Source organism: Pongo abelii, chromosome 5 (genome assembly GCF_028885655.2).
Source record: "Pongo abelii isolate AG06213 chromosome 5, NHGRI_mPonAbe1-v2.0_pri, whole genome shotgun sequence".
Lineage (NCBI taxonomy): Eukaryota > Metazoa > Chordata > Mammalia > Primates > Hominidae > Pongo > Pongo abelii.
Window position 1 is genome coordinate 25,839,347 of NC_071990.2, and position 26,393 is coordinate 25,865,739.

General features: G+C 39.3%; 1 protein-coding gene across 1 annotated transcript; it reads left to right on the top strand.

Moving 5' to 3' along the window:
• SLC17A4 (solute carrier family 17 member 4) lies at positions 1-26,393 on the top strand. The gene is made up of 12 exons (XM_024248403.3): positions 1-40; positions 7,148-7,273; positions 14,194-14,399; positions 15,283-15,516; positions 15,600-15,687; positions 16,145-16,231; positions 18,495-18,613; positions 18,733-18,894; positions 21,821-21,953; positions 22,038-22,185; positions 23,124-23,214; positions 24,269-26,393. The coding sequence occupies exons 2-12, from the start codon at positions 7,183-7,185 to the stop codon at positions 24,401-24,403; spliced, it is 1,494 nt and encodes a 497-aa protein (XP_024104171.1). The 5' UTR covers positions 1-40; positions 7,148-7,182; the 3' UTR covers positions 24,404-26,393.

Below are 26,393 nucleotides of genomic sequence, written 5' to 3' on the forward strand. Positions count from 1 at the left end.
ATTTGAAAGGAATGAGGATCCTGCACTCTTCCTCTCTCAGGTTAGTTAACTTTCAAACTTTTACCCCTAATATTCTGCTTTTGAGATGATGGGAATGAGTCTGTTTCCATTAGAGAGCAGCTTAATTTGCTGTTTGGGGGCAGAGATTGTGGGAGTGGAGAAGAGAATGCCTGTGTCCTTAGATAATTCTGGTAAGTGAGAAGGGATGTTGCATTAAGAGCCCTGGAACTACAGGGAATAAATTCAAGAGAATGAAATTTTCTAAAAGTATAGCTGAACAGAGACAGACAGACAGACAGACACACACACACACACACACAGAGGAAGAGAGAGAGAGAGAGGAAGAGAGAGAGAGAAACTAAATGACATATTTGGATTGTTTTTGTGAAATACATTAATTTTTTTAAGGATTGATTAAATCCACAGTGAGACAATAAGTGCCAATACTGAATTCTCAGAGAGGAAGATTTTCATCATGCCTAAAAAATTAATGAAAACCAAACTGTTCTGGTTTGGTTCCAGTGAATTTATGGGAAAGCAAAATAAATGAAATCTAATATGGCTCTGGGAAGTAGTTAATGATAAAGAGTTTAGGGCAGAGGACTTTATTTGCAAACTGTGAATAAGAGCCATGGGCTGTTTCTCATAAGGAGGAAAAATGTTCAGTGCTGAGACCACATAAGATGACATTTGAGCTATTAATAGCTCTGCACAGCACCTTAAGGAAAAGTCTCATTCTACAGTGAGCTGATAACTAGCAGAGGAACAGGATGCATATGAATCCAAAAAGAATAGACACAAGCAGTCTTGGCAAGAAAAACTGATGAGAAATTGATATAAGAATGGCTGGCTCCATTTCTTTGCTGTTTTTTTCCTCATTTACCTGGTTTCAAAATAAATAGATAAGGCTGATGACTTACAAATTTATATTTCTACCAAGGCCCTTCTGTTCTTAGCTATGGACTCAGAGACACAAAACTTACCTGTCAATCTTCCCTTCTGGGTCTAACAGGAGTCTCAACCCCAAGTGTCCAAAATAAAGTTCTTGCTTTTCCTCTGAAACCTGCTGCCCTCTCTGCTCATTTCCCCAACTTCTTTGAGTGCAACACTATTCACTCATTTGCTCAAGCCATAAGTCCAGAAGTCTCTGATGATTCTTCCCTTTCTTTCATTCCCATATACATCTCATTAGCAAGTCTTAGTGGCATATCTCCAAAACAGGTCCTGGATGTGGTCTGTTTCACCACAGCTAGCCTAGCCCATTAACTATCAACACTTGTACAGGTGAAGAAACAGCTTCTTGTTCAGTCTCTTCGTTCTCAATCTTGTCCTTTATAGCCCATGTGCCACACAGTGGCCATAGTAGATCCAGTCCCCTTACCAGGCCTATAGGACCCAAAATGGTCTGGCCCCTGCCCACCCGTTTGATCTCATCTCCTACCATTAACCTCCTCATTCACTCTGCATCGCCGTGTTGGACTACCTTCTGCCTAGAAAAACGTGACAAACTTGCTGGTTCCTTGGCCTGGAATGTTCTTGTTCAGCCTTGCCTCATTCTCAGTGTTCCCATTTCAGCTCAAATATAACCATTTCACACAACCACACCAGGTAAAGTGGTTAGACTAGGCAGAGTGCTTGCCCTCCTCTCCTGATGCTAATGACCTAATTGCTGTCAATGCCACTCTTGTTTTTTTCATACCATGTGGCATTCTCACTTCTTTGTTTTCATATGTGCCCCTCCTGGGATGTAACTTTCTCGCAAGTGTACTGTCTGTGCCTGCATCCCTTACCCCACAACAGCGCTGTCCTCCCTTCACCCTCGGCTGTCTGTTCCCACTGCTTTCATTAATGCCAGTAAAACCATTATCGCCCGTTACTGAAAAAATAGGCAATTGATTTCTGGTTATAATACGCACAAGGAGAGGGCAATTTAATGAGAACTAAGTCCTTCAGTCATGCAGGAGATGGAGCTATAAAAGCACAACATTGCATTCATTGATTCAATAAATGTTTACTGAATCAATGAATGAACTTGCGGCCAGTGAACTCTTAGACATTGGAACACTCGAAGAGTCTGTGTGGGTATAGCCTGTGGAAAAAAATGTTACCCTGAACGCTATATCTTTAGTTCTGACTGATACGATTTTTTCAATTCAACTAATTGCCCTGAGGTGTGAAAATAAATGATAAGCAAATTATTTTTCCAGCAGACTAGTCAGTCCCCTCATTTTACCAAGTTTCTTTTCAGAGTTACCAGAACTATTCCATTTGCCAATGAGTATTCGTTTGGATTTCAATTCAATTTTGAGTGTGTTTTTGAATTCCAGTGCAGACTAGAGGGCTCCATGGTCTAACATCTGTGGTTTTGAACGACATCATTGAGGCAACTTCGCTGTCAGTTGCTTACTTACCAACTTTAGTGGTGACATTATATAACATTTCCACTTATTTTTAAACACAATAGCACCAAAGGATCAGGTCTATTTTCTTTTATATTAATAAGAATAGTCCTTCACAGAGAGCACGTGGAAAATGATTTCATTTCACCAGCACCTACTGCTTATCCCTTTACATTTTATTCCTTTACATCTGCTTGGTGCTGTAACTTTATATCTGCTTTGTGCTGTAACTTCTCTGATCATTTTCAGTAGTAATAGGTTTATTGCTTATTTGTAGTCTTCAAATAATCTCATTTGCAATTAATAGGTCCAGTCCAATGAAAACCAGAAAATTCCAAACTTGATCTAAAAGTAAACCTTCTTTCCCCTGCCCTGCAACCCGCTGCTCCAGTTTGGGCCTGGGGAGGGAAGGGATCATTTGGTTGGTTTCTTGTTCCCTTTCTCTGTCAGCAACTCCTCTCACCCCTCTTGCTAGCTATGGCTTCTGATCTTCCCAGGGCTGGTGGGTAGGGAGTTAGAAGCAAGAAGCAGGAAGTGTCTTTCTTAGCTGGAACTCTTGTGACCTGGCATTGGTGGTCTCTGGGTTGGATGAATGTTCAATGCTGAATCCTTTATTGTACCCCATTGGGGGCATCCACCAGTCCTCCCATGTCAGGGGTGATATGTGTTCACTAACTCAGCAGTTAGGGTTCCTTTCTCAGGTGTTGGGCATCGGGCAGTCCGCCCTGTCTTTTGGGGTCATGTGGCTTCTCCAGACAGTTCTCATTTTAATAGATTATAAACTGGATTTTTCCTGAGTCATCCGTATCTGGTTCACAAGGGACCTGCTGGTCTCTACCTGTGCATCTTCACCCCTGCTGCCGTGGGACGTATCACAACCTCCAGTGTGGTGTAGACCTTTGCTGTGCTCTGCAGCCTCAGACCAAGAGTCACCACCTCATGCCCTTAGATTCTAAGGCATGTGTCACTCACCTCTACACACACACATGCACACACACAGGGGACATATGTCAAGCTCCCTGAATGACCCCCTTGCAGGCAGCTCCTATAATTTGACTTGAAGTGACGGGGCAGTGCCCTCCTCCTTTTTTTCCTGGAGTGAGAGTGAATACCTGTCAGAGAATACCAGCAACTGTCTCTAAGAAAATTCTCACCTTCTTCATCTCAGCCTACCTGTGTCCCTGAAATTTATTTTTAATTACAGTAATAATTCAAATTACATTATTGTTGTAACACATGTAAACACGAAAGACAAAGTTCAACGCCTGCATGGCCGTTCCCGCCCTCCCCATTCCTTTGCAGAGAGAGTTTCTATTTCTTCCTGGTTTAATCTAGGAGGGTTTTATAGTTCCAGGAATTTATCCATCTCCTCTAGGTTTTCTAGTTTACACACGTAAGGTGTTTATAGTAGTCTTGAATGATATTTTGTATTTCTCTGGTATCAATTGTAATATCTCCTGTTTTGTTTCGAATTGAGCTTATTTGGATCTTCTCTCTTTTTTCCTTGGTTAATGTTGCTGATGGTCTGGCAATTTTATTTATCTTTTCAAAGAACCAGCTTTTTGTTTCATTTATCTTTTGTATTTTTTGTTTGTTTGTTTCAATTTCCACTTAGTTTTGCTCTGATCTTGGTTATTTCTTTTCTTCTGCTGGGTTTGGGTTTGGTTTGTTCTTGTTTCTCTAGTTCCTTGAGGTGTAAACTTAAATTGTCTATTTGTGCTCTTTCAGACTTTTTGATGTAGGCATTTAATGGTATGAACTTTCCTCTTAGCACCACTTTTGCTGTATCCCAGAGGTTTTGATAGGTTATGTCATGGTTGTCGTTCAGTTCAAAGAATTTTTTAATTTTCATCTTGATTTCATTGTTGAGCCAATGATCATTTAGGAGCAGGTTATTTAATTTCCATGTATTTGCACAGCTTTGAGAGTTCCTTTTGGAGTTGATTTCCAATTTTATTCCACTGTGGTCTGAGGGAGTACTTGATATAATTTCGATTTCCTTAAATTTATTGAGACTTGTTTTGTGGCCTATCATATGGTCTATCTTGGAGAATGTTCCATGTGCTGATGAATAGAATGTATATTCTGCAGTTGTTGGGTAGAGTGTTCTGTAAATATCTGTTAAGTCTATTTGTTCTAGGGTATAGTTTAAGTCCATTGTTTCTTTGCTGACTTTCTGTCTTGATGACCTGTCTAGTGCTGTCTGTGGAATGCTGAAGTCGCCCACTATTATTGTGTTGCTGTCTATCTCATTTCTTAGGTCTAGTAGTAATTGTTTTATAAATTTAAGAGCTCCAGTGTTAGGTACGTATATATTTAGGATTGTGATATTTTCCTGTTGGACTAGTCCTTTTGTTGTTATATAATGTCTCTCTTCATCTTTTTCAACTGCTGTTGCTTATAAGTTTGTTTTCTCTGATATAAGAATAGCTACTCCTCACTCCAGCCTGGGAGGCAGAGTGACACTCCGTCTCAAAAAACAAAAAACAAACAAACAAAAAAGAATAGCTACTCCTGCTCGCTTTTGGTGTCCATTTGCATGGAATATCTAGTCCCACCTCTTTACCTTAAGTTTACGTGAATCCTTAGATGTTAGGTGAGTCTCTTGAAGACTATAGATACTTGGTTGTTTACCTGTCTTTTAAATCTTTATATGCTTTTTTATATGTATCCAATTCTTTGATAGCTATATAGTATTCCAGAAAATATCTGCATTTAACTATGCAAATATTAAATAATCATTAGTTAGCTCCTGACTTTTTGCTTTTACAAATATTGCTTTAAGGAATGTCCTGAAACATATTATTCTGTGTGGCTGTGCTTATTAGTCTCTGGTACACACCATGAAGCAGCAATACAAGTGGGAGGATGCAGCTTGACTCCCTCAAACAATAGCTCATTTCCCCACATTTTTGCCTGAGCTTGGTGATCATAGTCTTTTAAAATGTTTATGAAAACTGATAGGTAAGAAATAATAGGATCTGGTTCTTTTAATATCCATGTCCTTGATAGCGAAGTGAAGCACATTTTTCCATGTTTGTTCTTAATCTATATTCATATATTGTTCCAATAGTTTCCTACTTTTTACCAATTTACTGTATTTTATTTTTTTATTAGCTTGAAGAAGTTGAACAAATGCTGCTCCATATCTGATAGAATGCTGTAATTAATTTCTCCCCTTCTATAAGTGATCTTTTATGGTATCTATTATTATAAATAAGTTTTGTTCTTTTTGTGTCCTGCAGTATCCTTAAATATGTTTAGGTGTAGATTTCATTTCATTTCTCTAGCTTGAGACTCATTTTGATTCCTGAATCTGAGAAATCTTGTGGTTTCATCTATTCTGAAAAATTCCTATTTGTTATTTCCTAAAGTATTGCCTTTTCTAAGTTCTCTTTCTTTTGTCCTCCTAGAAGTCCTATTCAACATACATTGGACCTTTTCACTCCATTTTCCAGGTTCTTAACTTTGCTGTCATCCCTCATCATCTTACTGAGCTTTATTCTGTACAATTTACATAGCTCATTGCCGTTGATTTTGCTAATTCTTTCATTAGCTGTGTCTAGTCACTTAGTTTCAAATTTTAATGCCTAATTTTTTTTTGTATTTCAAGTAGTATCCTTCTTAAATCTGCCTATTTTTTTTGGTATCTTTTTATGTTCTAGGGTCCATATTTTATTTCTTCAATTATTTAAAGCATACTTACGTAATGTCTTTGTCAGTTTATTCTATTTTTGGATGTTCTCAGTAGTTTAATTTTGCTACACATTGAGTCTGAAAACTTGTTTTGGATGGATCACTTCTTTGAGTGTTTATAATTTTTTATTTTGAGCTCATAATATATAGAGCTTCATCTGCAGTAATTCTGTGTAATCTGTTTTGAGTGAATCAGACTGGGCTTGAATCTTTGGTCAGTTTTTTAGCTGGTGATGAGTTCTCAGACAATGAAGACAGTATGAATTCCAACCCTCAATTCTCCATAACCTAGATATGAACTTTCACAATTTTCAGGTGAAGTACTTTATTTTCAAGCCACAACTCAGGACAAAGAGGGTTGTCACTGTTATTGTTGAAAGGGGAAGAGCCTCTTTAACTAAGTTTTGAACCCCTGTGAGGCATCTGACTCTATATTAGAATCTCCCTTATAATTGCCTCCCTGGCATGGGCCTAAGGCTTCACCCTTCATCCCCACAGGGGCTTAGATCTCAGGCCCCCACATCACTGAAATTGATGCTTCTGTGCCCCAATCTCATGGTCACTGAAGTTAGTGCAGACATCTAACTCGATGGAGATATCTCTTACTGTCTTTGCAGCTATGTAAAAGGGTGTTTGCTATATTTTATGTAATATGTATAGGTGTTTACAATAGTTTTTCAGGTAATTTAATCCACTGGAATTTCCTAGATGAAATTTCAAATAAGGTTGTCAAGTTTTCATGTCCATTTGGTACTAATATCAATTTAGAGACATGGGAACACAGAACTAGAAAGGATATTACAATTTATGAAGGCAATCCAGACCAGATTTCTCACTTGTGAGATACAGATACTAAGACCCTGGGTAAACTGCGACCTTTCAAAGACCAATCAATTGGTTAGTGATAGAGCCAGGATGACAAATCAGTTTTCGTGAACCCTAATCTACCACTTTTCTTATAGAGCAACATTTGCTCCTAGTTCTTAGAAAGAATTGGGGTGATATCATATAAGATTCTGTCTGTATTTGCTTTTGTATTCTTTTTATTTCAGTAAGTAAATGCCAGTCCCTGGGAAGAGAGACAAAAATGTCTACTGGACCAGATGTCAAGGCTACAGTGGGGGATATTTCCAATGATGGCAATTTAAACATGGCTCAAGAGGAATGCTCCAAGAAGGGTAAAATCATGCACAGTAATCTGGTAGTAAATAAAACTAGGATCTGTGGCACCTTGACTTGTGGTAGTAAATAAAACTAGGGTCTGTGGCATCTTTTGTTGATACATATCATTTTCCTTGCTACCACCAATTGCCAAGAATTCTATATGGTTATAAATTGTTATTGATAATTATTTCATTTCTCATAAGAAACTTTGAAGGTATATAAGACAGGCAGGTATCATGACATTATTTAGAGATGAAGGAAAAAAATCAGAGCAGATTCTAAGTAGGAAATATAGAAACCAACCTTGGCTTGTCTGATTCTAAGTCCAAGACATGTCCCATTAGATCTCTCTGCTCATGTTAAATCCAGACCTGACCCTGACCCCAAGATGGGCTTTTTGTTTCTACCATGTCATAGAAGTCACCTTTCTCCCTTTCTCTTATCTATATTACAACATCATGCATTTTATAATATGCATTAAGGGAAACTGTAGAACATCTTATTTTACCCTAAATGCTTAATGAGTTATAACTATGTTATCCGTTAATTCTTTTAAGGATATAGTCATTTCATAAGATAATGCCTTTAAAAGGCAAAACACTAACCAAGATGGAATGCTTTGTAATACTCAACATTTTAGCCAGTTTGTCTGTTAAGAATTATGCATATCTTCAAGAAAAGAGATTTCTCCTAATCTCGTCCATCACAGAAGAAATCAGGAAATGTGCATGTTAGTACTCATCCTACAACTAGTCACCATTTGACCCAGAATGAATACTATTCCAGTAGTCTTGGCTGAAGGTCTCATCTGTTTCTAAGGATTTCAGAGTCTACTAGACTATACCATTGGCCAAATTATTTTATCCTATCATTCTGTCTTTCCCTCAAAATCAGTAATATGAAGAACTTATGTGTAAAATTTTACCAAGGTGCAGTATGGCATACTGGGAAAAAGCACAGGTCAGAAATCAGAACGCTTGAGTTTGCAATCCTGATTCTGCCATTTATGAGCTTATTATTACCACTCACATAGTGTCCCTTCCTCAGCCCACCTTTGGGCAGTCATTGGAAAGTTCATTTATAATTTGTCTAAAGTGGAACTCTTATGGTCTTCCTGGTTCCTTCTATAGTCTCCTACAACATCTGGCCTACCATGCCACCCAGTCCTCTGGTGACCACTCTGGGCTATAGCTATATTGGACAACAACTTTGTAACCCACTTTACCCCGGCCTGTTGTTTCAAACAGCATCATGCTACTAACATTCATCCTTTTTTGGCAGTCTCATCCTACCTAATAAGGCAGAACCCCAGCTACTCCTCCAAGCCTTACCAAGTTATTTTGTTGCATATCCAAGTATTTCTCACAAATGCTTAGGAATAAACCTTGCAGATTGCTTTGTCAGTTGGTGTCCAATATCGCTTTTCCTCTCATCTCCTTCTCTGGCTCATGCTTACTGGGCATGGCTGGATCTTCTGTATTAGACTCCCAGGGCACTGCTGGGGCTTTCTCTGGGTACCAGAACCCCCATCCCCAAAGGCTACTGATGTCTTTGCTGTGTTTCTAAGACACTCAGTGAGCTGAATCCAGGTGTTCCATGGGATGCGGAGAAATGCCCCCTCCTCCATTATCTGGTCACCTGGTTACACAAAGTAACTGTTCCAATAACCCAGAAACCTTGAGTGAAAAAATTTGGGCCTTCAGGTTCTGCCTGAAGATCAGTAGTTTTTCTCTATCAGGCTCAGTTAGGGATTTCTGGGGCCAGGCTGGAGACAGACATCACTTTGACCTTCTGATCCCCTTTTCCCCCAGAAGTCTATGAGCTTCTGTATCAGTCTGGGTTATATCACAAAATCAAAAGCAAATCTAGGTATTTCTGAGAAGAAAGAAGGTTAATATAGGGTACTGGAAGATTCCACAGATGTTGGAAGGCTAGGGAAGCAAAAGTCAGGTTGATTACTTTCAGAAAATCTGAGACATGACACTGCCAATGATCCCAGCCATGTGCATCACAAAGTGGGTGGTTTTCAGGAGGACACCCCAAAGTCACAGGCAGAAATCCCATGTCTAACATGACTGATCCTTGCTTATCCACCCGCAGCTATCTCCAGAGCATAGTGGTTTCTCATTGAGTTCGGCCTGTCACATTGTGCCAGAATGTCCTCATTTGTGGAATCTGAATGGAATCCTGAGGATTGTAGCTTCCAGATATTTGTCCCTCTGTTACTGTGGAGACCAGAGAAGGGTGAGAAAGGCACTGAGAACAATATCAGGGACAATGTCCTTTCTCCATATCAAATGCCTGCAGGAAAGATATACTGCCCCCCTGAAGGCCAATTTACAATAGCACCCCCTCCTGAAAGCCATGGAAATGAATAAAACAAGCACAACACTTTGAGAAAGTACTTCCATCTAGATTGAAACTAAGGAATTATTCCCACCACACACTACAAGCTCGAAATCTCGCAGACAGATTTAATACAATTTGGAAGAAATTGAGAGAGGAGCCGAGGGCTGATAAAACTCCCATCCTTGAGGCATGGTGCAGTGTTATAGGAAGAACAAAGAGGGTGCTGTGGAGCTTCAGCTTGTGCTCCCCAGCTTGGAGTGGCAGTGTCCAGAAGCTGGGCAGACCCCAGACCCCATGAGTCCCTCAAGGGTCTGCAGTGCTGGAATGTGGTGGGTGAAGCGTGCATGGGTCCACATCCAGCAGCTTTCCCCTCGCGCTTCACTGGCCTTTCTGATCTGCAGTTTAGCACCAGGGGCCAGTGCGACAAAGCAGAGGAAAATATGAGTAACTGCAGAAATCAACTTGGAAATTTGGAAGGCTTTCTCTCAAATTATACAAGGTTATTGCAGAATTAAAATGGTACAGTAGTTAGCTTCCCTTGAATTGGTGAAAGAATTCCCTACCTCCTACTCCCCACCCGCTGCCACCAGTCCACCCACATATACCACCACATCATAGCTGAGCCTCAAACCAGCATGGGTGGCCCTGTGCAGGGGTTTCAAAATGTGAGAACAAAGTCACATACGACTGGCTTTTATAGTCCAAGGCTGTAGGGGTGGACTACAAGGAACCTACATAAATATGTTTGCACAAAGGAAAGAATAAGGTAAGGCATGTGTTAGATAAAAAAGAAATCAACAGGTACACTTATGAAAGATAACAGTTCATTATAATAGCTGTCACATAATGAGTGCATGCCCTGTGTTAGACACTGTTCTAAGCAGTCTGTATGTATTAATTCATTGAATTCTCACAACAATCCTTCAGAAAAAGTACTACTAGCATCATCCCCATTTTGTAGGAGCCTGCCCAGGCACAGAGGGATGAAGTAACACATCTTAATCATCCAGGCACAAAGAGGTAGCAGCTGGATTCAAACCAGCTGTTGTTAGCTTTTACATCACACTGCTGTGCTTATGTTATTATGGGGAAATTGAGGAATATTTTCATCTTCAATTTCTTAAAGCTCTCAATAATGACAACAACAATAATAATAAAACATAGAGTGTAGGAAGTAACTCAACAGAAGAATATGGAAGCAGTCCCAATATAGATGAGAAAGGAAACTAAGGAGGAAAAAAATGTCACTGTAGAATTAAAATGGAATTAGCAGCAGCAAGGAGAAGACAGATTTGAGAAAGGGAAGAAAACAAAGATTGTGTAATAAAACATGAAAACCAGTTAATTAAACATCCAATTCACTGAGCCTACAACTTCAAGGAAATTACGTAGAAAAATGAAATAGACAACTTAAATATAGAAAATAATGTGAACTCAAATCATGAAAAAATTGGATTAAAAATATATACAAGAGCTGGTTCTTTGATAAAAATGATGCTATTCATGGCAATAAAACAAACAATCTGCTACTCAGATTAATCAGGCAGAGAGATTAAATACAAGCAATTATGAGAAAATAGGAGACAGAAGCATTGAAAATGTATAATATGCTAATTATAGGGAAAGTACATAAGTAAATTATTTTCTAGGAATTATAATTTATAATTATAAAAACTTTACATAATCATAATTCTTATTAAAATTTAATATTTTAAATATAATTTATTATAATTTTGTAGAAATTATTATTTCTAGGAATTATACATTTTATGTTTCTAATTTATAAATATGAATAAAGAAAAAATTATACATGTCAAAAAACGTCTAAGAAATGAAGAAAATTGTCAAAAAGTTATTCCTTTTAAAACAAACACAGAAACAAACAAATATATTCTAGTAGTTTCACTAGAAAAATTATACGAGATTTTTAAGGAGAAGAAAATGCCTATTTATCCCGTGCAGAAGAGTTCCAAATTGTTCATATAGCACTCTACCTTCTTAGCTCCTTGCTCCTTAAGTGTGACTGGTGCTTGTGACTTCTTCCAGAGTACATTTGTACATATTAATTCATACAAAAAATTAAAAGGAGAAAAAGAAAAAAGAGAGTAATTTTATAGTGGAGCAACCTGAAAAACACTACCTCAAGCCAGGGCACCAAGATCAACTCAACAGTAAGAAGTCTTGTTGACAGTGTGTGGCCTTAATATGATGTGATGAGAATGACAGTTTACCTCCATGGTCTTCCTCTCAAAAACACATAATCCCAGTCTAATCATGAGAAAAATATCAGACAAATTTCAATTAAGGGATGCCCCACAAAACACCTGACTGGTGCATTTCAAAACTCTCAAGGTCTTTAGACATTTTAGACTACAGGGTATTTAGAATACATTTTAGAAACAAGGTAAGTCTGAGAAAGTGTCATACCCAAAAAGAGCCCAAGGAGACGTGACAACTAAGTGTAATGTGGTTCCCTATATGGGATTCTGGAACAGAAAAAAGGACATTAGTTAAAAACTAAGAGATCTGAATAAACTGTGGACCTTAGTAGTTAATAATATATCACTGCAGGTTTATTAATTGCAACAAATGCACCATAAGATGTTAATAACAGAGGAAATTTTGTGTGAGATATAGAGGAACTCAACAATTCTATAAATCTAAAACTGTCCTAAAATTAAAAATTTATTAAGAAAAATGGCTATGTACCTAAAACATTTCAGATCATAGATTGAGACGGAAGCTTATAACTTTAAAAGAAAAACAAAGCTAGTATAGCAAAAAATAACACACACATACATACATAAACAACATTTTAAGCTCAACTATATATACTAAATAAAATTCTAGCTAAAATACTAGCAAAATACATCATGTTTTTAAATTTTGTAATAGCCTATTAAAAATAAGAAGAGATCATCCCAATAATACAAAGGTGGTAGGCTATTATAATTATAATAAACTTACATAAACTTATTCAGTTGTTATCACAGTGCCTTGAGGTAGACTCTATTATTAATCTCATTTTTCAGGCAAAATTTGGGGGCCACAGAGAGCTCAGTACCTTGCCCCAGAACACACAGCTATAAGTAGACCACACAAGCTGGAATTGGAATGCAGGTGTCTGATTCCAGGATTAAACTACATTTTATAAAACTTACGTATCCCCATAAAAATATTTAAAAGTAGGAACAGAGTAGTTTAACATCATTAAAGGACATGTCACACCAACAACTAGCAGCATACCTAATGGTGTAATGTGAGAAGCATTCTCAGTAAATGCAAATATAGCTGAGGTGCCCATTCTTACCATTCCTGCTTTGTCCATTTTTTTGAAAATGCTGGTGAATTAAATTACCCAGGAGAAAGAAATAAGTGTTGCAAACAGTAAACATAATCAACTATATTTTTCATTATTTGTACATAATTTGTCTTTACTGAATCAAAACTCAATGGGGGAAAAGCTGATGAATATAATAGGACAAAGAACAGTTACACAATAAAAATTTGTGAAATTTTTTCAAAATTTTTCAAAATTACAAAATTTGTGAAGGCCTTAACTGAAGATAACTATAAAATTCCACCTTGGACTGAGTAAAAGACCAGTACTCGCACATGCATAGGTATCCCTTTTTGACTAGAAGACAATACTACAAATGTGGCAATCCTTCTTAATTTAATCTGTCATATCAATATGACTGATCAAAATTCCAATGTAGATTTTCATGGGTGGTGCATTGGCTGGATTGGGGGTGGGGAACTAAATGCTCTCAGAGTTGAACCAAAGGTAAGAGCTGGAACTTAGCAAGAGCATTGCTACACAAGATGAAACCATGCTGTCCATTCCAAGAGCATTTGCTCCCTTTCAGGAGCCAAGAAAATGGCATCTTCATACCTTGTGATCACTCATTACCTCTGGGATTTCTCTGCAGGGATAGTGGATGAATTCTTCCTGCTGTTGTCAAACTAATGTATTTGGACTCAGCCACAGGCATATCCCCAGAGCTCCTATGGAACACTAGCAAATTTTGTGTAAACATAGGTTATACTATTAAGATGAAGTTTAAATACTTCTATGATCTAACCACAGCCTATCTTTCAAGTTTCATTTCTCCCCAGCCCCAGACAAGCTAATCTTCCATGTTTCCTGGTTATAAATGGCACTTCCAGCTATTCCAGCTGCCCAGGCAGGGAACTTGGGAGTCATTTCCAGCAATTTCCTCTCTCCCACTGTCCATATCCAATCGGTCACTGCTCCCAGCCAATTCTTTCTCTAAATCAATTTCTTCCCATTCCCATTCTAATCCGCTCATCCCAGAGCCCTGCCTAAAAAGCTTTCCCCTAATGCTTGCTCTGACCAACTCCACACATTCTTCCAGTCTCTATTTGAGAAATGCTTCTGAGGGAGCCACTTCCCCCATTACATCCCAGGGGGACAGAAGTCCACTACACAGTTACAGAGGAATGTCTGCTCTCCCTATATTTCTGCATCTCAGACAGATACCAATCTTCTCCTTCTTCCAGACTTAGGGAGAGTGGGAGAAAAGCATTCTGATTGTGACTTTTCATGCCCTTTTCCTCTCAGGCTTTTGTTCAGTCCGACATGGGCTGGCCCTCATCTTGCAGCTCTGTAATTTTTCAATTTACACCCAACAAATGAACTTGAGCATTGCCATCCCAGCTATGGTGAACAACACAGCCCCACCTAGCCAGCCCAATGCCTCCACAGAACGGCCCTCCACTGACTCCCAGGACTACTGGAATGAAACTCTAAAAGAATTTAAAGCAATGGTAAGTTTAATGAGACTCTGGACTCTTTCTTTGACTCAAATAATTTGACTTAAAGAGTTATCTTATAAAAGAGTGAGATTCATTTAACCACTAAGTATTTACTGAACATGTACTATGTGCCAGGAATGGCACAAGTACCTAAGTATCAGGCCGAGCATGGTGGCTCACACCTTTAATCCCAGCACTTTGGGAGGCTGAGGTATCTTTACTAAAAATATGAAAATCAGCCAGGCATGGTCGTAGGCACCTGTAATCCCAGCTACTCTGGAGGCTGAGACAGAAGAATTGCTTGAACTGGGGAGGCAGAAGTTGCAGTGAGCGGAGATCGTGCCACTGCACTCCAGTCTGGGCGACAGAGTGAGATTCTGTCTTTAAAAAAAAAAAAAAAAAAAAAAAAAGAAAGAAAAGAAAGGAATAAAGAACATAATAAGTATCTAAGGGGATTGCATCCCTACTTAGTGTCTATGAGTGTAACCAGGGACTAAGTTAGAATAAATGAAACATTTTACCATTTAGTGGACATAAATTCTTCCCCTACAATGATGAAAATCACTACTAAATATGTTTCATAGATTTGTCTGCTTTTTCTTCCTTCCACGTATTTTTTTTATTACCTTGCCTATGATGCTTTCTTCTTTATAGCCTTTGTTTCTTTACAAACTCTCTTATATTTTAATTTTTGGTTAATTGTGTCAGGGTGAGTGGAAAGAGTATGTTGGGCATATATTTAGGGTTTTTAAATACATGATACTGGTATATCGGAGGAACTGGAGAAATGTAAAAAGAAAGATAACTGCCAATTAATTTTTGCCTCTCAAGTCCTCAAAATGAAAACTGTCAATTCTTCAACTAAAGACAAACAGTAACTCTCTTTGTCATCTAGGCCCCTGCATATGACTGGAGTCCTGAAATCCAAGGAATCCTCCTCAGCTCCCTCAACTATGGCTCATTCTTGGCTCCAATCCCCAGTGGCTATGTGGCTGGAATATTTGGAGCCAAGTATGTGGTTGGTGCTGGCTTGTTTATTTCCTCATTCTTGACCCTCTTCATTCCACTGGCAGCTAATGCGGGAGTGGCCTTGCTCATTTTCCTCCGGATTGTACAAGGCATAGCCCAGGTACCAAGATGTTTTCCAGGTATAAGTGGAATATAGGTTCAAGAATGACCTCAGATCTCCAAGAATGGAATTTTCCCCTCCAGGTTATGGTATTAACTGGTCAGTATTCAATTTGGGTCAAATGGGCTCCCCCACTGGAAAGGAGTCAACTCACCACCATTGCTGGATCAGGTAACTGATACCCTAAACCCCACTTTACATGCACTGTCCAAGAGAACTCAGCAAAGTCCTGCCAACAGAACCAAGATCTTATATATCAATCAATCACTGTGTCTTCATAGTCCTTTCCTTAAAGCACTACCCCATACTGCCTTACTTGATTGTAACTGAATGAACTGAATGCTTACTATGCGCCAAACATTCTTGTGTTTTGCACATATTTTCATCTTATCCTCAAAATAATTTTATAAGCCAGCTATATATAATTACTTCCATTTCACACATATGGAATTTCAGATACAAATAGACTAATAACTTGTCCAAGATCACGTAGTTACCAAGTGAAGGAACCTAGGTAGTTTGGCTTAAAACTCATACCTTCACTCACTGTGCAACTCGCATTGTAGAAAGCACATAGAGCCCCAAGACGAGTCCTCTCACCCAGAACATCCTCGTCCCTTCTGTTCAGGGTCAATGCTGGGGTCCTTCATTGTTCTACTTGCTGGTGGTCTCCTCTGCCAGACCATAGGATGGCCTTACGTCTTCTATATCTTTGGTGAGTGTGCTTTTCAAATCTCCAGTTTTTATGACAGAGAATTCTGTGATGCAATTTATCTATGGTTAACCAAATCCTAATAGATATGGATATTTACACAGCTAAAGCTGGTAGTGTTCAGAGCCAACTATGTTTAACATTTAAGTTTCAGCAGCCCGAGTGTGTAGCTAGAATAATCTTATGATATTAGAGGCATCATAACATTCCTTACTGCTTCTAAATTTGACCTAAAGGAATTCAGAGCAAATTATTTTATAAAATGTTGAAAATATTATCTTAGGCTAGGTGCGGTAGCTCATGCCTGTAATCCCAGCACTTTGGGAGGCTGAGGCAGGTGGATCACATGAAGTCAGGAGTTTGAAACCAGCTTGGCCAACATGGTTAAACCCCGTCTCTACTAAAAATACAAAAATTAGCCGAGTGTGATGGTGCATGCCTGTAATCCCAGCTACTCGGGAGGCTGAGGTAGGAGAATCGCTTGAACCCAGGAGGTGGAGGGTGCAGTGAGCCGAGATCACACTACTGCACTCCAGCCTGTGTGACAGAGTGAGACCCTGTCTCAAGAGAAAAAAAAAAAGAAAATGTTATTTTAGTCAGACTACATTTTAGTCATCCTTTTTAATTTAATATATTCTTTAAAATTTCTGCAGTTATTATTATGGCAAAAACCATAATTACTTTTGCACCAATCTAATATCATAGCTAGAAAACTGTGTGACTGTGACCTAATCATAGGTAAAATACTAATTAGGGTAGAGAATCAACTAGTGGAGACTGCAGGACAGGGCAGATTATGTGAGGTTCAGGAGTGGACAAAATACACAAAGAGATGCTGCAGAAAGGTTCCAAAGACACGTGGAAAGTTCCAGAGGCAGTATTTTACTACATTACAGTTTTACCTTCATGGAGCTGTGGTTGGAATCTGCCTAGCTGCTGTTACCTAAAGTTTGTTTAATATTTGAAACATTCTCCATAATCGCACCCTTAAATTGTTTATGGTAATTCCTTGTAGTCCCACTAGTGTGTTCATTAGAGGACAGGCCTGTTAGATCAAGGGTTTCTGTAAAATTAGGTCAATATATTCACCAAAAATAAAATATGTAATGATTCCATAGCATACCAACCTTCAAAGTTTTTATCATGAAAACTTTGAAAGGGCAGGTTACAAAAATTATTCAAACAACAAGAAAATCTTACTGTGCTTATGGTTTCGAGAAACAGTAAGGAGCATATACACAATAGAAACTCACTAAATATTTGTTGAATAAATATTAACATCCTCCAACCCCAATGTGCAACATTGCTAATTTTCATATTTATCCCTCCCCACTTGATTAGGTTCCTTCATGGCAAAATTGTGTCTTTGCCATTTTATATTCTCAAAATTTAGCAAAAAGCCTGGTGTATAGTGGCTGCTGTATGATGTTTGTGAAGGAATTTGTAAATGACATGCTAGCCAAAAAAAGAGAGCCCATAAGATTTCTTAAGATTCTAAAAAGGGAATCTGAAGATGGGCCACATTTCCACTCAATACTGATAATGTTAAATTCCCAACTCTGTAATAATGTATATATTAGAAAAAATGTCTTTGCTGAGGATTAATTTAATTTCATATCTACAAATTGGGTAATTAATTTCACCTAATGTACTGCTGCTCACTCTTATGTGCTTTGAGGAAGATAAGAGATAGAAACAGAAAGGTTTAATGATGAAAGGAACTCTGCAAAGCATGACTAGCAGGAGGGATGCTGACTGGTATGTGAATGGTGAGGGCATTTTCAAGCACATGGGGCAAACACGCTACTAACTTGTAAGGGTGCTGCAGCTTTAATAATAGTGCATTTCAAAACCTCCCAAAACTAAGTGGCTTAAAACAATAATCATTTATTCCGATGGTTCTGTGTGGGACAGCTGGGTGGCTCCACTCTCTGTGTTTGTTATCTGCCTTGGTCAATGGATGAGCTGGAGCATAGTCTTCCAATAGCAGTGGGCAAGACACAAGAGGATAAGTTTTAAAAAATGCTTTTTAATGCCTAGGCTTGAAACTCCTCCATGCCATTGGCAAAAGCAAGTTGTATGGCCAAGGCCAAAGTCCAGTGGTGAGGAAGTACCCTCCCCCTATGATAGGGCCATGCAAGGGATAGATGCCAGGAAGAGTGGCGTACTGAGGCCAGTCACTCTGTCAACCACAGGAATCATCTTAGAGTCAAACTGAAAGAAGTACTTCAATCCATCCAGTGCTAACTGGATCCCCTTTTCCTAGGAGGAATTGGGTGTGCCTGTTGTCTTCTCTGGTTTCCTCTCATTTATGATGAACCTGTGAATCATCCCTTTATCAGTGCTGGTGAGAAGAGATACATTGTGTGTTCATTGGCTCAGCAGGTACATTGAGGAACTCCTCTGACATTTCTCTATGTCCCTCTAGACGTCTCAGAGATGAAGAATGTGATAGAGAGAGCTGCCTTCTGATGGAGGGGACATTGATGTGTGCTTTCTTCCAGGACTGTTCACCAGGCTGGTCTCTTCCCATTAGGGCTATGATCAAATCCTTACCACTCTGGGCCATTTTAGTCTCTTATTTCTGTGAATACTGGCTTTTTTATACCATTATGGCGTACACACCAACGTACATCAGCTCAGTACTTCAAGCCAACCTCAGAGACGTAAGTATAGAGAAAGCTCATTCTGATCTTCTGTTTAAATGCTTAAATAATGAGCGCTCATATATAATCCTCTGTCTGTCCCCCCAAAATCGGGGGATTAGGACCAGGACCTCCATATAGGAAATGCAATGTAGTTAATTTGGATTCTGATTGATCTCGATGTGGTTCACTACTTACTGCAGGAAGATGATACATATGGTTCTAGTTTGATTTTCATATACTATCATATTTTATTATACTATTTTCATATACTATTCATATTTATCATATTTTAAGGGCCCTGTGCAAAAATTTTATACTCAATCCCATCAAAATTTTCAAACAAGATGCTCTGCTGGCAGCATAAATCATAAAGATTAACCAAACAAATTATGCCTTTGAGAAAATTGTGACAGAGAAACATAAACAACGTATGCTGAAAATAAGACATTAATAGGACATAAAGTCCCATATAAGACTTACATAGACATTTGTGGAGTAATGTTTGTTTTAAAAAATCATTTTTATTCAAGTATAACATAGAGAAAGAAAAGTATGTATATGTGCACAGCTCTCTGAATTTTCACAAAATAGACAGATGCTCTGAATGGCTGACAGGAGCCTTTCAATTCCTGCTGGATGGATGTCTTAAAAGTGGCTATCAGATTTCATAACGTGTTAGTGACAGTTCACAAAGCCAGTGTTACTCTTGTACTCTCACTCTGTACTCAGGAAGAAGCCTTCTCATATTGATTGGGTTCCTCTGGTGAAAATGTGCTAAGTAGCCAAGAGAGAGCTGACCTTCTTAGCAGTAGTCAGAGTCTGCATGCAAGCAAGCTGCAGGTATTGAGATTAGAAAGCCCCAGGAGGGAGTGGCTCTGGGTCTTTTCAAAGAAGAGGAGGGCCAGAAATTAAACCAGAACCTTAATCCAGGGGATCGGGACACAGATAAGCAGGAGTCCAGTGCTAAGCAATAGACTTCCTGAGGCTGGCTGTTAGGAATGATTTGTCTTTGGTGTGAGGCTGGGTGGGCTTGACCCTCAGAGGCCAAGGCTGAGGAAGAGGAAGATGGGAAAATGAATGGAAAGACAAGTTGTGACCAGAAAGCAGAGCTTTCCAGGCTAAAAAGACAAGAGACCCGGATTCTCATTGCCTTCAGGGCATTTTCTCACTAAGTCACATAACCTTGACAGCCTTGGCTTACTCATCTGTAAAATGAACTACTTGAACCAGGTGAGTGCTGAATCCTTTCCATTGTTTGGATTATATACAACAGAGGAGTCTCCTTTTCACTGCATTATATTCAATAGAATATTAGTTTAGAAGTTTAATTGATAACAAAAAGGTTCAACATTTTAAAAACTATAGTGAAACATAGAGTGGGTCAGGTGTGGTGGCTCACGCCTGTAATCCCAACACTTTGGGAGGCTGAGGCAGGTGGATCATCTGAGGTCAGGTGTTCGAGACCAGCCTGGCCAACATGGTGAACCCCCTGTCTCTACTAAAAATACAAAAAATTAGCCAGGCACGGTGGCGTGTACCTGTAGTCCCAGCTACTTAGGAGGCTGAGGCATGAGAATCGCTTGAGCTGGTGAGGCGGAGGTTTCAGTGAGCTGAGATTATGACATTGCACTCCAGCCTGGGCAACAAGAACTAAACTCCGTCTAAAAAAAAAAAAAGGACTGAAAAATCTTTCTTTCATTATTGTTCCTAATCTGCCCTGTCCTCCCAGCCCATTCCAATGATAATTATTTAAATTTCTTTCTTCTTTTTCTTTCTTTCTTTTGAGACAACGTCTCACTGTGTTGCCCAGGCTGGAGTGCAGTGGTTCAATCATGGCTCACTAAAGCTTTGACCTCCCAGGCTCAAGCAATCCTCCTACCTCAGCCTTCCGAGTAGCTGGGACCACAGGAGTGTACCACCATGCCTGGCTAATTTTTTTTGGAGATGAGATCCTGTTATATTGGCTAGGCTGGTCTCGAACTCCTGAGCTCAAGTGATCCTCCTACTACAGCCTCCCAAAGTGCTGGGATTACAGGTGTGAGCCACCATGGCTGGCCTAAGTTTCCTATATATATTCTTTCTTTGTTTCTTTATGAGAATGCAAGCATACATGAATGTGTATCCTTATTTTCCCAACTTTTTTAATACAAAACGGTATACTCTGTAATATGCCGCTATGCTTATATACTAGGTTTTTGCCACTTAATATGTCACGGAAATCTTCATATCAGTACATGAGAACCTTGCTGAGCAGTATTTGGATTGTTTCCCATCTTTGAGCAATGCTGCAGTGAAAACATTGTTCATTTGTCATACCTTTGTACAACTCTCTGTGGAGTAAATTTCTGCATATGAGATTATTGAGTCAAAGGGTAAATGCACTATAAACTTTTATATTTGTTGTCAAATTGCCCTCAATAGAGCACCAGTAATATTTGTGAGAATCTGATTCTCCACAGTGTTAGCGCAGAGCATGCCAAAAAAAAAGGGTATTTTTGCCAATTTGATCCATGAAAAATAATATCTCACCATAGTTTTACTTTGTATTTCTTTCATTATGAGTAAAGTTGGATACCTTTTAACATGTTTAGGAGCCACTTATTTTTCTTTTTTTCTTTTCTTTTTAAAAATTGTCTGTTATTATCCTTTGCGTATTTTTCTACTGGGTTTTGGTCTTTTAAATATTTATTTCCAGGTGATTTTTATATATAAAGAGAGCATTAGTTCTTTTTTTTCTTTTTTCTTTTTTTTTTTTTTTTGCAAGCAGAGCTATGAACATATACATACTAAAAGTATATTGGCTCATTATAGTAACATGGAATTTGTATTAAAAGTGACGTGTATACAAAGAAAAGCCACAAATGTGGACAATCTGTCCAAGGTTATTTGTGTCATGGTGGGGGTGGTAAGGGCACATGCACCTGACCTAGACTCTGGTCCTCAGAGTGGGATCCTGTCTGCCTTGCCGTTTGTTGTTGGATGTATCTGCATTATCCTTGGAGGTCTACTGGCAGACTTTCTTCTCTCCAGAAAAATCCTCAGACTCATCACCATCAGGAAACTCTTCACTGCCATTGGTAAGGGAGAGGCTGGACACAGGGGTGAACGTGGGAAGCTCAGAGCAGCCTCCAGTTTACTCTGTGTTTGTCCTCCTACCCCAGGGGTTCTCTTCCCATCCGTGATCCTCGTGTCCCTGCCCTGGGTCAGATCCAGCCACAGCATGACCATGACCTTCTTGGTGCTGTCTTCTGCCATCAGCAGCTTCTGTGAATCAGGAGCCCTTGTTAACTTCTTGGATATTGCTCCTAGGTAGGGACCTCTTTTGCCTCATCCTTTCAGACACTCAATTCAAGTCTAGCAGCCCTAAATCTACTCTGATGTGAAAGTAAAATGTGGCAGGTACAACAGGTTGCAGGAAATGTCAGCACCAGCTCTACACCCTACATCTAAATAATTCCTGGAAGAGACTCTAAGCTGGTTGACCATTGTGAACTTAGTTTTTCTGGGCGTGAACAAGAGGAGTCAGTGGCCATGCTCAGAGTCAACTGAAGGAGACTCACACAAATCTCTCTCTGTTGAGGAATGCAGCAGTTGCCTAAGGTGGGATCACTGAAAGAATTCTTGAGATTCTATAGGGTATCCTCATGAAAATCTTTAATAAAGGCAAAGGACACAGGACTGCAGGAGAAATATCTGTCTCCGATACAGTAAATACAGAGTTGACTGAGACTTCCAAACATAGCTCCCAGGGTCCTGTCCCAGTCAATGGGACATCCTTCATCTTCAGATAATGAACCACCAAGAAATGTGAGCGATGCCTTTGTCTCAGGGGAGCCGACGTCTCATCTGGTGAGGGGTCTTTTATACCCACGGAGGGTATAAAAGTTACAAGATCAGACTCAACAGCAGAAGCCAAAACAATAACAACAAAAACCTTACAAACCAGGTGCAGACCATCAATCTGACCATCTTGCATAAACAATGTTGACAAGTTAATAGAGGTTACCCCCATGGGAGTACCAATCCCTAGCACAGGATTATACTAATCATTGGTCAGTACATTTCATTCAGGTTTCACCAAGGCTTATGCAATTCCAGTCATCCCCAGAGATAAGCACAGAGTTGCAACAGACCAGCTGATATTAACCCTTTGTTTGCACAGGAATGTTTGCCTCCCTCTCTCGGGTATTGAGACTTTCAAACGTAGGTATACTTGGTTATAATAGAGTACCGTCTCTTTCTCTCAGGTACACTGGCTTTCTCAAAGGACTATTGCAAGTCTTTGCACACATAGCTGGAGCCATCTCTCCTACTGCTGCTGGATTTTTCATCAGTCAGGTGAGGTCAAATGTTCTGATGAATATTCATAAGAGAAACCTATAGAGGCATGGTTTTTTCACATTTGCACAGCCTTGTATCCTAGAAGATGCATTTAAAGTGGTCAAAAATCAACTAATTTACATGATGACTTAAGAATTAAAGAAACTTAAGATTCTTAAGTTTCTTAAGAATCTTACTGGTATAAACTTTACGTGAATAAAGAAGTATGTGGCATTCTTATTTTCTGCCATATACTTCATTTACTGGAGAAAAACACTGCCATATACCATTCACTTACTGGTGAAAAACCAGAGGAAAGTTAAAGAATTACTTTCCTGTGCTTTTGCACTGGTAAATCAGAAAAATAAATGAAGAATAACAAAGAAAGAGTATTCTTTATGAAATCAAGTCCTTTATCTTTTTTTGAAGCTTCAGTTCCCTCCCAAGCACTGACTAACACACTGACAAGAAATGGTTGTTTAAAATGGAAATTCTCAAACTGCTCTTGTTTCTCCTGTCATTCAATGACTTATTCATTCATTCATTCATTCATTCAACAAATAAGTATTAAACATTAGTATGTGCCACGTGCTATTTAAGTGAATAAAACACAATTTCTTTCCTTGTGAAACCTATATTGTAGAAAAGAAACAGAAAGAAACTTATGAAAGTAAAATACATGATATATTGAATGGTAACAGGAGAATAGCAAATGCTTAGCAAATGCTAAGAGGAGAATAAAGCACAAGGGGTGGAATTTCTAACTACAATGATCAAGGAAGGACTCACCGTAATCACTTGCTTAAAGAGAAACATTTAAGCAAGGACTGAAAGGAAGTGAAGGTGTGAGACAAATAGGTATCTGGGGGAGGAGCGTTCCAGCCATGGAAATGCCCAGTGCTTTGGCCTCATGGCAGAAATGTACTTAAGTATTCTAGGACCAACTGGGAAGCCCATGGAAGCCAGAGTGGAGGTCGGGGAGGGAGCAGGAGGACACAGAGCCAAAGCCTTTCTGAACCAAGAGGGTCAAGAACTGGGTGACCGTTAATAACTTGTAATTTTCTGCTTCCAGGATTCAGAGTTTGGTTGGAGAAATGTCTTCCTGCTTTCAGCTGCTGTTAATATATCAGGCCTGGTTTTCTACCTCATCTTTGGCCGAGCAGACGTGCAGGACTGGGCTAAAGAGCAGACATTTACCCACCTCTGAGCAAACCTAGAGATGTGCTAGATCCTGGTGCTTCGTTGATCATTGTATTCCCTCACAGACATTTCTCTTTCATGCCTGCTTGACTGATAAGCCATTAGCTAGACCCTGACTATGTAATGCTAAAGATTTTACCATGCCTGGAAATTTTACAGGGGAAGAAAACAGGCTAGTTATTTAACTGCAAGCTACTAAAAGCATAGGTGTGTTGAGATTTCTGTGTTCTCCACTCTTCCACTGTTATCCTAGTAAAAGCATCAGGTGCTGGGGACAATTTCTTTCCAAAGCAAAAGAGGAAGCCAGACCTTGGGACCGAGAACTGAGAATCACAAAGGAGTTGTGCCCAACATGCAGAAGATGAATCCTCTGAGCTGTCCTCAAAAGAAAGCCCCAAACAACAGAAAGTATAGTGTTTTCCATTGTTGGTGAAAAATGTCAAGGAGGAAAGAACAATAATGATTCCATCATGATAAGAGGAATGAACGTGTCTGCAACTAATGGGAGCAAGATAGTACACTTTAACTCTTTCAGACAACTTGCATTCTGTGGATGCCAGCTTTGGAATGAGAGCCGCCTCTGGAATACCTGTGCTTCCAGAGTCAGCTTTTGGACAGTCACCTTCTTTCTGGCCATCTTGACCTCTGCCCCACATCTGCTTTTTGGCTTGGTGCAGATCTTTAACATGTTAGTGAATAGACATTGCCCAGTGTCTCTTCTAGCCCCTCCAACAGTTCTTCATGTATCACTGCTTTTGGACAGTGATCCATGATATCTGCCTTCGTTTGCCCCTCTGACTGTTGGAATCCCACGCACCATTCAGTAGGATTCAATTCAATGTGGAACCATTCAACATTCACCTCATTAACCTAAAATGTCTCCTAAAGATGTATGTAAGACACACACTACCCTAACCTCACTCCAAGTGTCTGGAGAAATGTGGCTAGTGCTTTTGTTAAAGCCCCTATATGAGCAGCATGGAGGATCATAAGATAGCAAAACCATTTCAACACTAAATGAATATTAATGTACACACACCTTGTGGGGATGGCAGAAATCAAAACCATACACAGTATTAAGGAGTTCAGTATCTTGGGAGGGCAGATAACTTTAATCAAAGTATCACACAAGTAAATATACAATAACAACTGTAGAAATAATGAGTGGTTACATGGGTTATGAGAGTGGATGATAAGTGCACTAATCTGAGCGTAAGGAAGGGCCACCCCTGCAAAGTTTCAGCTGAGCTGGGATCTGAAGGATAATAGTTAACTGGTGTGGGAGACTGAGTGGAGAACGTTTGAGGAAGAAAGAACAGCATAAGCAAAAGTTTCATGGCAGAAGGTTAGAAATTAGCTATGGCCAGAGTGTAGAGAATAAGGGAAGTATGATTTGTGAGGAGGCTGTAGAAGAATTAAGGTCAGGAGCACACAGGATGATGTAGGACCAGTGAAGTGCACTGGTCTTTATTTTGAAATCAGTAGGAAGTGTCCTGGTTTTCAAAAGCACTCTGCATGAGAAATTAGGTTGGAGTAGGAGCTTACAGTGTAGTCCAGGAGAGAACAATGGCCCCTGGCATGAGGCAATAGACATGGTGAGAGGTGAATGGATTATTTGATTTAGGTGGATTATTTGATTTAGGGAATAAACCTGACAGGCCCTATTACTAAGTGAGAGAGTGGAAGATGTCCAGAGTAACTCCTGAGTTTTGGTTTGCTATTATATTAATGGGGATGCCTCTCACACAGACAGCAACACAGATAGCAATTATATCCAAGTGAAGACAACAAAAAGGAAAATGGACACATGACTCTGGATTTCTCTTGTGAGGTCTGGGCTCCATTTACAAACGTATAAATCATCTTGATATAGGTAGTGATTACAATTTTTGCATGGATGAGACATCCCATGGGTGAAAGTGACATAAGAAAAGGAAGCTTGGGAATAAGCCTTAAAGAATTCCAGTATTTAATGGTCAGCTGGAGGATGATTAGCA

Bases quoted from the DNA above. Each gene is read 5' to 3' on its own strand.
- SLC17A4 (XM_024248403.3), top strand. From the start codon at position 7,183: ATGTCTACTGGACCAGATGTCAAGGCTACAGTGGGGGATATTTCCAAT. The intron at 18,895-21,820 runs GTAAGTATAGAG...TCTGGTCCTCAG, and splicing joins TTCAAGCCAACCTCAGAGAC to AGTGGGATCCTGTCTGCCTT. The intron at 23,215-24,268 runs GTGAGGTCAAAT...TTCTGCTTCCAG, and splicing joins CTGGATTTTTCATCAGTCAG to GATTCAGAGTTTGGTTGGAG.